This window comes from Pleurodeles waltl, chromosome 11 (assembly GCF_031143425.1).
Source record: "Pleurodeles waltl isolate 20211129_DDA chromosome 11, aPleWal1.hap1.20221129, whole genome shotgun sequence".
In the NCBI taxonomy this organism is placed as follows: domain Eukaryota; kingdom Metazoa; phylum Chordata; class Amphibia; order Caudata; family Salamandridae; genus Pleurodeles; species Pleurodeles waltl.
In genome coordinates, this window is record NC_090450.1 from 802,417,840 (window position 1) to 802,434,692 (window position 16,853).

Sequence of the window (16,853 nt, forward strand, 5' to 3'; positions counted from 1 at the left end):
ATGGAGTGTGTGATTGTCACCCCAAAGTAAAGAGTCTAGTTTGCTAGAGAGATGGTAGCCCTGGCAAATCTCTGGCTGCTAGAATTTATACTGGCCCTATGGAGCCTCATGAAATGGGGAGACAATCCCTAGGACATACCCAGCCGAAGGCTGTTGGGAACCATGATAATTTAACAATATTATCCTGGAAAATTGCTGGTATCAAGCCCAAACTCATTTGTTAGGAGTGGGGAAATTTCATCAATAATTTAGATATTTGTCTCCTACAAGAGACGTAGGCCTCAGATGTGGTCCACAGGGTGGTCTTTGTAAACTTTAGTAGAGCGGCCTCCCCCTCTTATAGGGGATGTGCAGTAGGGGAGTCTTATTATCTCGGTCAATACCCATCTTAACTGTACCCTTGAAAAACTTGTTTGAAGGGCAGATATTCCATCCACCGAAATGTAATTCCCATTGTATCCAATGGTATTTAGATTTTGGCGGAAGGGCTACCCATCACCGTTGTGACGGAGTAACTCGTCCGCTGAGTTCTAAATCAGGCTGTAAGTCTAAGGACCTACTGGTTGTAACTTTAAATAGTACTAAAGGTAATCAGTATGTCCTTTTTGCCAATTTTTAGTATAGATTCCTCTTGCAGAATCGAGATTCCCCTCACTAGAATTGCTCTTAACGAATATTTGGAAAGAACTGAGGGCAGGGGTCATTTAATACTTGCCGGGGACCTGAACCCTACTTTTGAGCCCCTAAAGATGAGGAATGGGAATCCCCTAGCTTGAGTCAAGTGGGCCTCCCTAGAAACACAAAAATAGCAGTCTAACTAGCGTCATTTATACTCAAGCATACTGTTTGAGCCTGCAATGGGCGCACAATTTCAGAAAAGGAACTGCAACATACCTTTAAAGGGGTTAATTGTCAAACCAGAATTGATGATGTTCTTTTAGAACTGATCTTGTGGCATCATTTGATTGACATGGGGGTCTCTGAAAGGGTAGATAGTGACCATAATGTGCTCATTTTACAACTGGATCACCTATTCATTCAACAGCAGTCATCTCGAGGGCAATCCGTCAAATCCACTTATTCTCAGCAATAACAGAAGCAGGGTCAAGTGGCCTGTGATAGAGGGGAACGAAAACACTCTTGCCCAGATTTACATCTGTGTAGCACACGCACTAGATGAGATCCTCAAGCAGGTCGATGAGGAGCATCTAATCCTAGACATTTTCAGAGGGTTAATGGAGGGGATTAAGAAATACTTTTACAAAACAGTGAAGTGTAGGGCCATTAGCAATCATAAAGTAGAATGGTTTGACGATCATTGTAAGGATGCACAGAGGGAGTTGATGAGCACAATCAAAAATGGTTGCAGAGACATTGGCTCTTAAAAGGAAACAATACAAAATGGTCCAAAAGGAACTGGGAAGAAATATTATGGAGAAATCTATAGAATGTGGTAAAAACGGAGGACATAGTCAGTTCTGGCATCTTCTGGTAAAGGAGGCCTGCAGACGAATCTTAGATGAAGACTTGCATATCCAACACCAGTCCTGTATAACTCATTTTGGCTTTCTATATACAGGCCAAATTGATGAGGACAGATAGGTTAAGTAATCTTTGAGATTCAGAGCAGTGTACTTTTACTGTGGAGGAAGCTAAGTTATCTATTACTACCATGCTAAGGGGAAAAGCACGGGACTTGACAACATTTGGTGTGACATTCTAAACCATAGCTTTAATGGCATTTTAAAAGGCACTGAGGTGCCTGACTCTTGGTTGGAGCCGGAGGTAGCCCCTTTTTATAAAAGGGGAGATAACAATGACCCAGCTAACTATTGACCAATAAGCCTTAGTGATACCTCACAAAAATTGTTCTGTAGGCATCTTCTAGTGAGGATTCAGGAATGGATGAGGGAGGTTCAGATTCTGTCAACTCTTCAGGCTGGCTTCAGAGAGAACACGAGCACCACTGATCAACTATTTAGGTTTTTAACAATTCTTTAGAAATATGTGGTGATTAGGAGAGAGCACATATATCTAGTATTCATGAACTTAAGTGCTGCATTCAACTATATACCCATAGGAAAATTGTAGGCAGCATTAGAGCAGCAAGGGGGCCCAAACTATCTTCTACGAGTAATCATCAGACTCCATAGGGATAATTATGCTTAGATTAGATGGGGAAATAATAGTAAATTAAGTGAGCGCATAAGGGTGTGTACTAGCACCAAACTCTGTTCACCCTTTACATTAATGGGTTGATTGACTCGTTAGTTGATTGCAACGGTGACTCCCCCAAAAAGTGCTGAACAAAGTAGCATCCCTGCTATTTCCTGACAACAACCTTCTAATTTCCAAGACACTGATGGGGCTTCAAAATTAATTGGACCAGCGTTTTACAGCTTGTAAGAAATTTGGGTGGGAGATCAATATTGATAAGACCAAATTCATGGTGTTCAACCCACACAAGTCCTTTAAGGGTACAGCCTCATTTGGTAACTCCTATTTGGGCAAGTCACACAATTCGACTATTTGGCGGTCATATTACCAAATTCACAATCTTGGACTGCCCAAATCTATAAAAGTCACTTATCTCTCCAGCATGTAAGTTCTGCATTGGTCAAGAAGCTGAAATCTTCCACTTATAGGCCAGTTACCCCATCTATTCAAATCTATCAGGCTAAGGGAGTAGGAGCAGAACTGTTTGGTGCAGAGATTTGAGGATTGTGCAATACAGGGGTTATTGGAAAAATCGAGAATATTTTTATGAGATCAATTCTCAATTTACCCTGGAATGTGCCATTAATTCCCATGGTGTACCTTGGGCTTATACATATTAGCTCAAATGGCAGCATTCAGAACTTTAGCATACAGGATTCAAGTTTGGTCGAGTAACCCACTGCTTCCCATAAGGCAATCTATTTTTTTTAAGTGATTGCACTGGACTCCAACGGTAGCATCCCTTGGCTCAAATATGTAAAGACTTGGTTGTATGGACTTGGCATGCGAGAACTTTGGTCTAATCCAGGTTGCATTAAAAAAGACACTTTGCTATGTCTCAAAAAGCAATACTGGTTTTATGTTAATGAGCTCTGGCTGAAGTATAATGCTGTTGGGGTGTTGACTGGAAGGTGTTTGGCTTTCAAAGATATTGTGCTCTGTGAGGAATGTGTCTGAACCACATTGAAGCCCCATAAGCAAAATACCTATACTTTCAATTTACATGTGGCATTCGTAGCAAAGGGCATGGTTGTAACCCTCTTTCAAACTGTCCATCCTGCCTGGCTAGACCTGAAACAGAAGAACACATTTTATTCTTCTGTCCCTAATACAACACCATCAGGAAAACTTGGCTAATTCCAATTTGTTGGATTTTATCTATAAGACGCATGAGGGACATGAACAAGATACTTAGAAGTGACACTACTGAATGGCTAATTGTTACCCTATCAAGATATCTGTTACGTGCTTGGTGGGTAAGGTGCAAGACCCTTTAAATCTCTGGGTAGAGAGTGTATTTGATATGCATGGATACCATTGCTCTGTGCTATCTTAAAGCAAAATCTTCGCTACATGAGAATCAGAGTAAAAGGGTATATTGTGTACTACTTAATGGATATACTATTGCTGTTCTCCTTTTCGCGATCTGCTGATATTCCAAGAAATTAATTGCACAATAAGTACTCAAGTGTTGTCTATGATGGTTTGCTTTTTGATATTTTTAAAGGAATTTTATGCAACTATTTAAATTCTCCCTAGAAGTTTGGTTCCTATTTGCATGATAAGCACTTTAGAATCATTTACGATGCACTGTCCCCTTGCAACTTTTAATGAACTTCATGAAGTGTTTTGAATATCCTTGTGCGTAAGTGGGTATCTATTCACAACAATCTACAGGTGATGACTTGAATTTGGGAGAATTGGAAACTGGGGGAAAATAGTATATTGATTTTAATTATCATGTTTTTAGGGAATCCCATGTTTTTTATATGGCTGTGTTAAAATCATTGTATATTGTTTTTATATATTTGTCTGTGCTTTTATGGTTTTTGTTTTTTTTAAAACCAAATACAGTATTATTACTACTACTGCTACTACATCTACCTCTGCAACTTATAATAATAGTTGAGAAGTACCTCTGGTTTATTAGATTTCTCATCTTCCAGTATATTGGCATTGTCAGAACCTCTAAATGATTTGTCAGGTCTTTAACTTATTGTCTAGTATGCTGAATGATGCAGTGATACATCTTGTAATTGTGCTGAATTAAAGACTAATGGAATGGGAAGTAATTTTGAATGGGTGAACTGGTTGTTGTGCTGTACCTCAAAGGAATGGAATTGGTAGCTAGCAGTATACCCATCCATTTGTGAGTTTGTGTAGTACTATGACAATGAAACAATGTTGTTTATTGGCCTTCTTCCTTTCTCATCCCACAGACGGACTATATAAGATTGGAGAGGTGTTTCCTGTGTGGACAGTGTTAGTTTTGGTGTCTTCTCTGCTAGCTGTGATCGTCTTCTTTACTTCAAAGAATGAGTCATCTCCAAAATATCACTGTGTAAGAGCCACTAAATCCTTTTCGCTACTGAGGAATTTATCCATTACTAAGTGCCTTGAATGCAAGCATGCCTCCTGTATCCTAGTAGGACATTTCTAATAATCGAATGGGTTGACCTTTTTTCCCATTAATAGATTCCTGCCCCTCTCAAAAAGTGAAGGATTGGGACTGTCTTCATAACTCCCAGCAAGCCTTTCTCCTTGTTGCACATGTATTCTTTCTTCTCATTTTTGTCTCTAGGCGGAGCAAACATACATTCTGCAGAATCTGGGAACTAGTTGATGGGTGTTTTGTTTATTGTGTAATAATTTAAATTGCAAATGGCTATTTACTTCACACCCTGATCTCATCGGCATGGCTCATCGCTCTACTGAAACCCTCACCAGTCATGAAAGTCAACAACGTTAGGTTCATCTTTAACTTCACTTTTGTTTTTCAACTTTGTATTTAACTCTATTGCAAAGGAAGCTTCCATCAGACTTTTTTGAGAAAACATTTTTTCACCTGCAAACATAACATTGACCTTCTCAGAGGTTTCTTCTAAAATATTGCAATGCCCATTTGAATCTGGGTTCCTCTCTCCTCTCTTCCCTTGTGTTCATAAATTCCAAGTTGCTGCAATTCCATACAGTCATTTTACTTCCATCAGTGGGGAGGTAATGTAGGAAAACAGGAATATGATGCTCGTCACTCCCAACAAGTTCATCATATCATCTTCATGATCTCCTGTTTCTTTGCCTCCCCCTAGAGAAGGCACCTACAGTCACGAGGGATAGGTTACACATTTAATTAACCTTCTATTAATACTGCAATACATGTGTATGTATTCACAAATGTACAAACACTTGTATTTAGATTTTGCATTAAATGTATACTTAAAACCCCACCATAACACAATAATCATGAGTGCACTGCGTGACAATGACATCAGCTTAGTGCTGTAAAATCATTGTAACTTACTGAAGGATCAGTAGTTGTGCAGTGCATTTCTTCTATTCCTGTATAGCTGTGATGTATATAAACCTGGATAGTAGTCAAGGGTGTGAATCCTATAGTTTAGATAGTTAATAATAATCACAGATATACACATTGGAAATAACTTGCCAAAGAACATAAGCTATGCTGATTGCTGTCGTATGAATATTGATGGTTATATTTGAAATGAAAATCGATTACCAGAGAATTGGATGTTCCTCTTTTAGATACTTATGTGCTCTATAAAAAATGATTGGTAGTAGCACTGTACCCCTGCCCAAATAATAAACGTTATTGTTCTGTAAATTAGGTTTTGTTTAAAAGAGAATGCTGCATAGTGTAAAAAGTCTTCAGAAATGACTTATGCCCAGTTATATTCTTTCTGCAATTTTCCTTCCTGTCACTGTGGTATAGTTCATGTCTTTCTTTCACCTTTGTTTAACATTAGTTACAAACTGGTACTCTAAACAGTGTCTTGTTTTAGTACTCTGCTCTATTCATTTCTTTGTAAGCAGTGAAATTGTCTAGCTCTGTTTGTGATCACTTCAGTTTGCTTACAGAGTAATTTAATTTGTGAGGGTTTTGCTCTATTGATCAAACTCAGACTTCAGTATGGTAAGATTGAGCTGACCTGTAAGAATGACCAGGCTTCCTTCCTGTACGTTAATGACCAGTTTGATTATAGCCTTTTGGAAGGCCTTGAGCAGTCTCTAAAGTCACAGAGCTAATGACTCTGAGTCAAAGTAGTGGCACTAGTTTGCTTGCTGTAGAAGAGCACTCCTGTATTGGGTGTTCACGAGTCCCCAGCTTTTTTTAATGTAGTTCAGTACTCAGTGGCAAGGTTTCAGAGTTCTGTGCAGGAAGGTGGTGCTTTGCAATATTAAAAATGCATTGAAAACACACAATAAAATGTTTTGTTTTGAAATAGTACACATTTAGTAAACATTCTATCCAAAGAATGTATCAAATGTGTGCTTACTGCTCAACGCATTGACCTTTGCATCTACAATTGTATAGTGTGTTGAGAAGGCTACTCAATGGAATACAAATGCCTCTAGAAGAGTACTCCTTATGGTCATAAAGATAACTCTATGCCTTAGGTAACAGGACAAACCTAAACCAATGTTAACCTTCCACTGACTTCTAGGGGTAATCAAGATAACAATTTACCTTCTCTGTCTGACAGTCACAGCATAACAAATGTAAGTCTCTCTTCCTTCCTAAAATCATCACAAGCTAATTCAAATGCCCCTAATTTGGATGGAGGCGTTGGACTATCAAAGGCAATGAGCTTGGAACACCAACATCCCAAGTGGCCAGTTAAGGTCCATAAATGGCTCAATACATACCTCTTCTGCCAGGCCTCCTGCCTCTTCTCTCTGACTTTGCAATATAATGTCCACCTGACAATGAGCTGCTTGTGTAAGTTTTGCATTTTAGCCTATCACTGCCTCCCAAGCATTAAGTTACAGCATGGTGCCATAGAAAGGATTTAAAATAAAACAGAATCTCATTTTGATGATAGTTTATTTGCATTCTATTTCCCCTAAAAGTGTCCTCCTCTTCCCTGTCACTCTGGGTAATGCTTATTTCCCACTTCACTCCAATCAATCCTCTGAGGTGAAGTGGACATTGTGGAGCCACCTCCCAGTGGAGGCTGGGTTGGATACTCACTGACCGACCTCGTAGGCAAAACTCTGTTAGATATTCTGATTTATACCATGAATATTCATGAGGTATATTTGCTTTGGAGCTTTTTGTGAGTCATTGATTATGGTGAAAACCTAATGGTGCAGCTTCTATAGAACATCACTGAGGGTTGCTCTTGGGGGAGAGTGAGAGGGAAATCTTTCTACTAATCACTTAATCTGTCTGTACCTTCTAGAGAATTTCCTGTCCTTATCTCTAGGGAATATTTTCCAAGTGCTTCTTCTGGTGGTCATTTGTTTCTGTCTTGTCACAATTTAAAATATGGGTTAGGAAACATTGGGGGTCATTCTGACCCCGGCGGTCTAAGACCGCCGGGGCCAGGGTCGGCGGGAGCACCGCCGACAGGCCGGCGGTGCCCCGCAGGGCATTCTGACCGCGGCGGTTCGGCCGATGTCAGAAGAGGCAAACCGGCGGTCTCCCGCCGGTTTACCACTGCCCTTAGAATCCCCCATGGCGGCGCAGCTTGCTGCGCCGCCATGGGGGATTCTGACACCCCCTACCGCCATCCTGTTCCTGGCGGTTCGCCCACCAGGAACAGGATGGTGGTAGGGGGTGCCGCGGGGCCCCCGTAAGAGGGCCCTGCAAAGTATTTCAGTGTCTGCTAAGCAGACACTGAAATACGCGACGGGTGCAACTGCACCCGTCGCACCCCTGCAACTCCGCCGGCTCAATTCTGAGCCGGCGTCCTCGTTGCAGGGGCATTTCCTCTGGGCCGGCGGGCGCTCTTTTGGAGAGCGCCCGCCGGCCCAGAGGAAATGTCTAAATGGCCGCCGCGGTCTTTTGACCGCGGTGCGGTCATTCAGCGGCGGTACCTTGGCGGACGGCCCCCGCCGTCCGCCAGGGTCATAATCAGGCCCTTTGAGTCTAAAAAAAAATCAACTCCTTACTAAAAAACAAAAAACTTTAATTTGGAAATTATAATCTACTGCTAAAATGCTGCAATATCAATTGTGTAAAAGAACACATGTTTGAAGGTCTAAGGATACAGGCCCATAAGGATTTCCACATTAGAAGAGAGTGTTTAATAAGGCCAGCATAATACCTGGGATCTGCCTCCAAATATTTCCACCACATGCACTTACACAGGCCTACCCAGTTCCACCAAGCTTGCGAGCATCCTCTCACTCCTACTCGCCTCATCATTATCTTTTCCAGCTCACCTTAAGTCATCCCTCAATATTTTTATCCGAATTACGCTACTGGTATGAAGCAGTAAAAGGTACATTGGAGACGAACACCTCCAAAAGAGAGTGATAGGTGGGGAAACATTTATACATTTGAGGTGAAATAAATGTCAGCACCAGGGAACTACCTCCACACAGTTTGAACATTTAAATACAGTATATAAAATGGACTATTAAGTTTTCTCACTTGCCTTTTTTTATATTTCAGCATTTTACTTTTGTTGATTTCACACAACCTTTCTTTTTGTCCTCTGGAGCATTAAAACTCATTGCTAGTTCCTTTGCTTTTATCTCCTTTTGTCTTTTGGTTGATTCTCCATGTACTGTTTCCCTAGGATGGAGGAGGAAGGGGTCTTCTACGACTGTCTGCTTCTTAGAGATTTTCCATTTACGGATATATGTTTTTTTAACTGCTTCGTCCCACAAATGTTGGCTGCTTGCTGTAGCTCTGATGGAGTCTCCATTTTCTGCTTTGCTGTTGGGGGCACAAAGGAGGATTGAAAAGGGTCTGCTGCTTCATTTGTTCTATATCTTGCCTAGAGAGAGTCATTTTTAAACACATCCATAGGAAGTATTTAGCAATTCTTGCTCTCTCTTAAAAAAACCCTTCTTATCTTGCAGACTTCCTCTTTCTATTTCACCTGACAGAGGCCTTTTTTCCAGACACCCCAATTTTCTACCCCCTTTTTATTGACGGTTCTGTGATAGGTTCATGTGATGGTATACCCCTAATGTGCGAATAATGTATAAAAGTAATGTGTATATGTCTTTGTCCTGGCTTCAGATTTTCTCATACTTGGGGTTCTTGGTCAGTGCGCTGTGGATTAATGCTGCTGCCACAGAAGCTGTGAACATTCTTCGTACCTTTGGTGTGATCTTTAAACTGAGTAACACCGTTCTTGGTCTAACACTGCTGGCCTGGGGAAACAGCATTGGAGGTGAGTGTAATCAGTTATCTTTGGACTATTACACTGTAGTTGTGAGATGCGACAGACCATTAAGACAACGGCACTGGAGGTTAGAGGAGTGAATAAGCATTGTAAAACAGCACTAGAGGAGAGAGGAGTGAATGAGAATTGGCATAGCAGAAGTGGAGTTGAGAGCAGTGAGTGAGCATTAGGAAATGGCATTTGAGGTGAGACCAGTGAATTGGCATCGAGGTAACAACAGTGGAGGTGAAATAAGTCATTCATTAATTCATTCATTTACTTTATTCAGTACAGAAAGACCATAAAAGACATCAAATAAATAAAACATACAAATTTCTCAATCATTAACATTTCTAAAAAAACGTTATTAATACATTTTCCAAATACCATGAGCAGCATGTATGAAATTTAACACAGCCTGAATTATGTCCATATTTCCCAGATCATGTAAATGGGAATAAGCAAGCTGGCTAGTTCTAATACTATTACACAAAAATAACGGGCGTAAAAACCTTTTTCTTGGAACAACATATAAAGTGCAAAAAAGCATAAAATGTAGTGTACTCTGAGGTGTCTTTCCATCGCAGCGACAAGGAGGGAGGTTCTTAAACTAGGTTCCACATACTGGAAATGCTACCAAGTAATGTAAAATATTTAAACGTAGCCTCGTGAGTAAAAACCTTTGTCGCTCATGATTAATAATGGTCAGATACAGCTTTGGTTGAAATTGCTGTGTCTCATACCTCGTCCATAATCTCATTACACCAGATGCTGACTCCATGGCCTGATCTTTCTGCCAAAATATATCTTTAACCTTCTTAATGTCCTGTCTTGTTAGGGTGTCTGGTTTAAGAAAAAAATCCCCTAATCCTAGTGATAGGAGAGAGAGATAGACATATCTAAGCCAGGGTATATCCAGAAATCGTGACAAAAGGAGACAATCCTGTATCACCTTTCTACATAAATGCGCTTCTGGCTTAGTCCAGATTTTGACCCACAATATTATAGGTTGAAGTTTTATATAGCTAGATATGTATCTCAAGCCTACCTCTTTGTGACAGAACTTTACTGGAGTAGATTGAGGTGAAATAAGTGAATGAGCATTGAAGTAGCAGCAATGGAGGTAAGAGGAGTGAATGAGCACTGGGAAATAGCACTAGAAGAGAGATGGCAGAATTAGAATTTTGATTGCAAGCGTGATGGTAAGAGGAGTAGTGGGATAAAAGCAGTGGAGGAAAAAGGAGTGAATGAGCATTGGGTGACAGCATTGGGGGCAAGAGCAATGAGTGAGTATTGGTATAGCAGCAATGCACATGAGAGCAATTAATGAGCATTTGGAAGCAGCAGTGGAAGTGAGAGGAGTGAATTAGCATTGGCAAAGTAAATTGAAGGTGAGAGCAGTGCATAAGTATTAGAAAAAGTGTACTGAGCAAAGTTATTGAGCATTAGGAAATCACTGGAGGTGAGAGGAGTGAATAAGCACTGGGAAACAACATTGGAGGGAGATAGGTGAATGAGCATTGGAAACTGCAACAGAGAGGAGTCAATTATCATTGGGAAACAACTTTGGAGAAAGAGAGTGTGAATGAGGATTGGAAAACAGCAGTGGGAGTCATAGTGGTGCATAAACATTGGGAAGTAGCATTGGAAGTGAGAGGAGAAACAGCAGTGAAAATGAGGGGGCGAATATGTGTCAGAAAACCTCACTGCAGGTGAGAAGAATGACAATCGAGAGAGAGAGGAGTCAATGAGAATTGTGAAACAACATTGGAGGTGAGAGAGCTGATTGATAATTTTGAATCTGCTTTGGAGGTAGGAGTGAATGAGCTTTGGGAAAGCACTGGCGGTGAGAGCTGTGAATATGCATGAGTTAGAAAGCATAGGGCGGAAGTGGGGGTGAATGAACAGTGGGAAACACCATTGGAGGTTAGAGGAGTACATAAGCAGTGGAAACTAGTGGAGTGATGAGCATTGGAAACAATACAAGAGGTAAGAGGAGTGAATGAGCATTGGATAGAAGCAATGGACGGGAGAAGAGTGAATGAGCATTGCGAAGCTGCACTGGAAGTGAAAAGAGTGAATGAGCATTCAGAATATACACTGGAGTGTGTAAGCATTAGAAACAAAGGGCCTCATTACGATGGTGGCAGTCAGGACCGCTGCTGTTGCGGTGGTCCGACCACCACATTACAACCCTGGCAGTCAGACTGCCAGTGAACCACCAGGATCCATGATCCTGGCAGTGGCGGAGGTCGTAATCCGCCAGGGCAGCACTGCAAGCAGAGCTGCCCTGCAGATTACGACCTTGTTCTCCGCCAGACTTTGCATGGCGGTAACACTGCAGTGAAAAGGCTGGCTGAGAACAGGTGCAGGGGGCCACAGGGGGGCCCCTACACTGCCCATGCACTTGGGCTACGGTATTGCTGCCGGCTCGATTACGAGATGGAGACAATGCTGTATCCTGTATCCCACTAGGCCGGTAGGTGGAAACCGAGGTTTCTGCCCGCTGACCTAGTATGGAAACTCCTAATAACTCCGGTGGGGAGGTCGCCACGAAGGCAGAGGCCACCCTGTTGGGAGTTTGGCGGACAGGATTTCCTGTCTGTCAAACTCCTAATGGGGCCCAAAGTGTAGAGAGTTTACTGAATGAGCATTGAGAAATCAATGGAGGTGTGTAGTGCTTTCCTCTTAGCTAGTTTCTAAAGCACTAACATAACACAACAGAAATGCACTTCTGAGGTCAAAGAAGACTTTTATTGTTGTTAATTCTTCCCCAACCACAATATTTATGTATGACGAATTAGTAGCTTTCAAGTCCGCGTTAATCAACCAAAATATATCAGTTTGCAATATACACAGCAGGTTATATTTATAAGATATTGAATGCAAAGCAAAACAAATACTTCACCGTGTGGGAACTATTCACAGCTTCATCTTTCTAAGGTCTGCAAGCTGATGACCCCTGTCAGCCGCGAGAAAGAGATTCATCTACCCACACAGGATTGCTGGCAGCTGGCGCCAAGCTCCAGCACGAGGTCCGGCAGATTCGAATCTGACTCTCTGCAGCCTGTTACATTCGTTACAAAGGTGTGCCCCCTCCTCTCAGACCTGGGAAACCTGAGCAAGCCTTTTGGAGACTGGCCAGGTCTCCAAGACTACTCCTGTTCCCAAGCTCAAGCGAAGAGAACAACACCATGTACCCTCTCTTATCAGGTCTAGTCTACTGTGAGAAAAACACCTTGGTTCTCTGGTGCAAAAACACAGCTTGGAAAAATACAGCTTGGATTCTCAACTGCAATGTCTAACTCCACGTTAAAGGCAATAGGCAGCTAACCTAAATATCAAATGCAATGTCATGTTAAAGGCAATAGGCAGCTAATCTAAATATCAAATGCAATGTCTAGTGTCATGTCAAAGCCAATAGGCAGAATATCTAATAGCATGTCAAAGTCAATAGGCAGCTAAACTGAATACATCATGTCAAAGCCAATAGGAATGCAATGTCAAAGCCAATAGGCGGCTAGACTGGATACAGCATGTCAAAGCCAATAGGCAGAATACAGAATGTAATGGCTAATGCAATGCCAAAGCCCATAGGCGGCTAAACTGAATACAGAAAGTAATGGCTAATGCCATGTCAAAGCCCATAGGCGGCTAAACTGAACAAAACATATCATGTGCTACTGGTGAACATTGAGCAACTAATATGCGCAGTGGTGAAACACAAAGTCATTGGTCAAAACAAACTCCATCAAATGGCAGTACAAGGTGAGAGGATTGAATGAGCATCATGGAACTGCATTAGAGGTGAGAGCAGTGAAAGAGCATTGAGAATCAAAATTGGCGGGAGAGAGGTGAAGCAGAATTGTAGGTGAGAGAAACCAGTCACTGTTGGAGAACAGCATTGGCGGTAAGAGATGTGAACGTGTATTGAGAAACAGTAGCAGGAGTGACAGGGGTGCATAAGCATTAGCCTCAACACTGGAGATGAGAGGAATAAAATGAGCATTGGGAAACTGCATTGGGACTGAGGGGAATGAATAAGACACAATTGTTGAGAGAAGAGTCCATGAGAACTACAAAGCAGCATTTTGGGTGAGGTGTTGAATGAAAATAGGTAAGCTGCATGTGAGGTGGTAGTGAATGAGCTTTGGAGCTAAGAGCAGTGAATAATCATATTGAGAGAATAGGAGGAAAGAGGGGTGCATGAGCAACGCTGTATAGCATTGGAGGTGAGATGAAAGAATAAGCATCAGGAAACAGCAGTGTGGGCAAGAGGAGTAAATGAGCACAGTAAAACCCTTGGAGGTGGGAGGAATAAACACTGGGAAACCAAACTGACGGTGACTGGCGTAAATGACCATTGGGAAACTGTATTCGGGGGTGGAAGGAGTGAATGAATATTGGAGGTGAAAAGAGTGAAGGAGCAAATGGAAAAATGAATAGAAAGTGAAAGGAGTGAATGAGCATTGGGAAGCTGTGTTGGAGGTTAGAAGAGTGAATGACCATTAGGAATTTGTACAGAAGGTGAGGGGAGTTCATATAAGTAGCGGAAACAGCAGTGGATTGAACGAGCATTGAAAAAGAACTGGACATGAGAGAATTGAATGAGCAGTAGGAACCTGCATTTGAGGTGAAAGAAGTGAATGAGCATCAGAGAGCAACACTGGAGGTGAGAAGAGTGACTTAGCATTGGGACTCTGCATTAGACGAGAGAGAAATAAATGAGCATTGAAGGTGAGAAGATTGAAAGTGCATTAATAAACAGTATCAAAACTGGGCACCCTAGATGAGTGACCTTGAAGAAATGCTCTAGAGGTGAGAGGACCTTGAAGACATCTAGGTCAGCACACTGAAGTTGAGAGGACTAAGGGGCAGAATAGGGGTTGCAGAGGAAATATCGAATTGCCACATGGTTCTAATGCTTTTGTCTACAGCAATAACAGCTCTCACATTATATAAATATCATTTTTTTCTTCAGGTTTAGCCACTTGAGAACTGCAAAAAGGTGTTGTTAATGCGTAATGTAATGTTAATAGATGTATCAACCTCAGATGATTAAACGGCTCAGTTGCCCTTTTTAGATTCAAACGTGTGACTTGTATTTCACGCCAAATGTCGACAGCCATTGATTATATCACTACCCATGCATAAGGATTTCAGAACTTCGATTTAAGTTATCCTTACCCAACATAACACAATCACACAGTATCTAACACAACTAGTCAATAAAATCTCAGCACCATGTGGAATAAGTGCTCTGAAAGTGGTACAATTCCACACTAATGGTAAACAAACAAAAAAATGGTTGTTCAGGATTCACTCAAGATAATACGTCTAAAGCTTGTGTGTACATCATTTGTGTGCTCCATGAGCTATTGTTTTCTTTTTCCAGATGTATGCTCTTAGACGAGAAGCCCTGATTGGTATGGGTTCCATCTGGGGATTCAGTCTTGATGCCTATAGCTAGAGGTTCCCTCATTCTTCCCACTGGAAATTAAATGGCACAGCACTGCTGTGTCCAATGAGCTTTCATTTTAATGCAGCAACAAGTCAGGCTTGTGATGCAAAAGTGGCATGACCATATGGATTGGATGATAATAACTTAGGAGAAGCACTCAGAGAACAAGACCAATACCTATAATTTATAAGCACCAGAAGAGTTCTTACCAAAAGACAACCATCGACAAAAAGTGTTGACAAGACAAAAAAAAACAAATTTAAGCAAATGTTTGCTTAAAAAAAGAGTAGTAAGCCCCAGAGTATCACGTTCAGGGTTTAAAATCATGTGAGCCACTGACATGTTTGCATGCAATGTCCATACTCTTGGGACAGCTAACAATTGGGCACCTGTAATAGAAGAGTCAGAATTGAAGACATCATTGCATGCCCTCCTCTACACCATTACTCAGACTCTGTTTCGATATAGGTCTTCACCCATTTGACAACCTAGGCATTAAAATGCCCTTTAAGTATATCTGTTCATAAAAGTGATCTTTACTATTTAGTTCAGAGGTTGCAGACCATAAAAGACAAAACAACTTTGAATATTGCATATAAATTAGAAAATGGAACCTGACTTTATATCAAGTTTCAAGCGGTTGGGGTATGGCCACACAAGAAAGCTAAGTAGACGCGTCATGCCGGAACTTTGCACCCTAAATAATGATCCAATCATCATCCTGCACACCCAAACAGTAATCCTTACACAAACATTGATGCACAAGCAGGCGGTAGCAGCCTCAGCCCACCGCCGATGCGGATGGAACACAAATTTGCAGAGAAACTGAGGCCCTAGGCCGCTGGGAGTGGGACCATTGCAACCATGTGAAATGACACCCCAAACATCAGAGCCACCACCATCCAGAAAACACTAACGCCAAGAGCACCATATAAAACCACTGGCACCAACGGTCCAGTATAGCTGTGATTCTTGCGGCATGGTGGTGTCGGGACTAGAAGCGCAGCTACTGGAGATAGGCAACAGAAACTAGCATGTCGGCCGATTCAACAAAGGGAGGAGTCATTCAGCCTGCGGTGGGACGTGGCCGAGACAGCAACCCAATCTGATTATCGGATAGCACGGCCGAGGAGCAAGACTGCTCGGGCGTAATACCTCAACTCCGGGGTAACTGGACATAATCGGGACCAAACGCTGTCACAGTAAAGCCACGGAGCCCTCCTCCCCTATCATTCCTGGCCAATGTGATTTTACCAAATAGTTGATGCTCCATTGCTACTGACCACATTGGGAAAGACAAGGCTATGAGAGGCTCCCAAGCCAATAAAATTATGCAATACACAGTCCAGGGTATGGATGTCAATACTGCCTTAACAGCAGAAGCCCCTCCTTCGACAGGCCATGAATCAGCACATGCCACATCCGAAATACTAGCAGCCATTCATGGCACCCAAGATGCTTTAGAGAACAAAATGGACTTAATGGCCATGGACATAAACGACTTGTGTCTTGATCTCCAGAAACTGGTAGATAGGGTGACAACTACAGAGGAGGAGATAGTCTCCCTCAAGACAGCTGTTCAAGAACTACAATCCCTGGTGGAGAGCCTTCAACACATCACAACTGGAGGATCGCCTGGAAAATGCAGAGGGGTGCTGTCAGTGTGATAATCTCTGCTTTTTGGGATTCCCAGAACCCGCAGAGGGACCCTCTACAGAACTCTTCATGGAGGAATGGATTAAATCAGCGATGCCTTCACTAAAATTCTCCAACTTTTTCTCGCTGGAGAGAGCCCATTGGTCACTAGGCCTGAAACTGAAACCCGGAGCCTGACTGTGAGCCATAATTGCGCGCCTGTTCATCCACCGAGATGGGGATCATATCCTACAATATGTGCACGCTAATGGGCCTCCTCGATATGAAGGCACACCCATCTTGTTTGATATTCCAGTAACGTATACTCAATCTGGGGAATGGGAGACTGGGGCGGGGTACACCAACCACATGCATGTATACCTACTTCCATGGGGGAATAG

General features: G+C 42.1%; 1 protein-coding gene across 1 annotated transcript in view; it reads left to right on the plus strand.

Annotated features, from left to right (window-relative positions):
* The window catches only part of SLC8B1 (solute carrier family 8 member B1), a 138,756-nt gene that overhangs the window by 105,870 nt on the left and 16,033 nt on the right, over positions 1 to 16,853 (plus strand). Inside the window, exons 12-13 of the mRNA XM_069214537.1 lie at positions 4,437 to 4,558; positions 9,212 to 9,365. Coding sequence (XP_069070638.1) covers positions 4,437 to 4,558; positions 9,212 to 9,365 — 276 coding nt within the window. The remainder of the gene's footprint in view (positions 1 to 4,436; positions 4,559 to 9,211; positions 9,366 to 16,853) is intronic.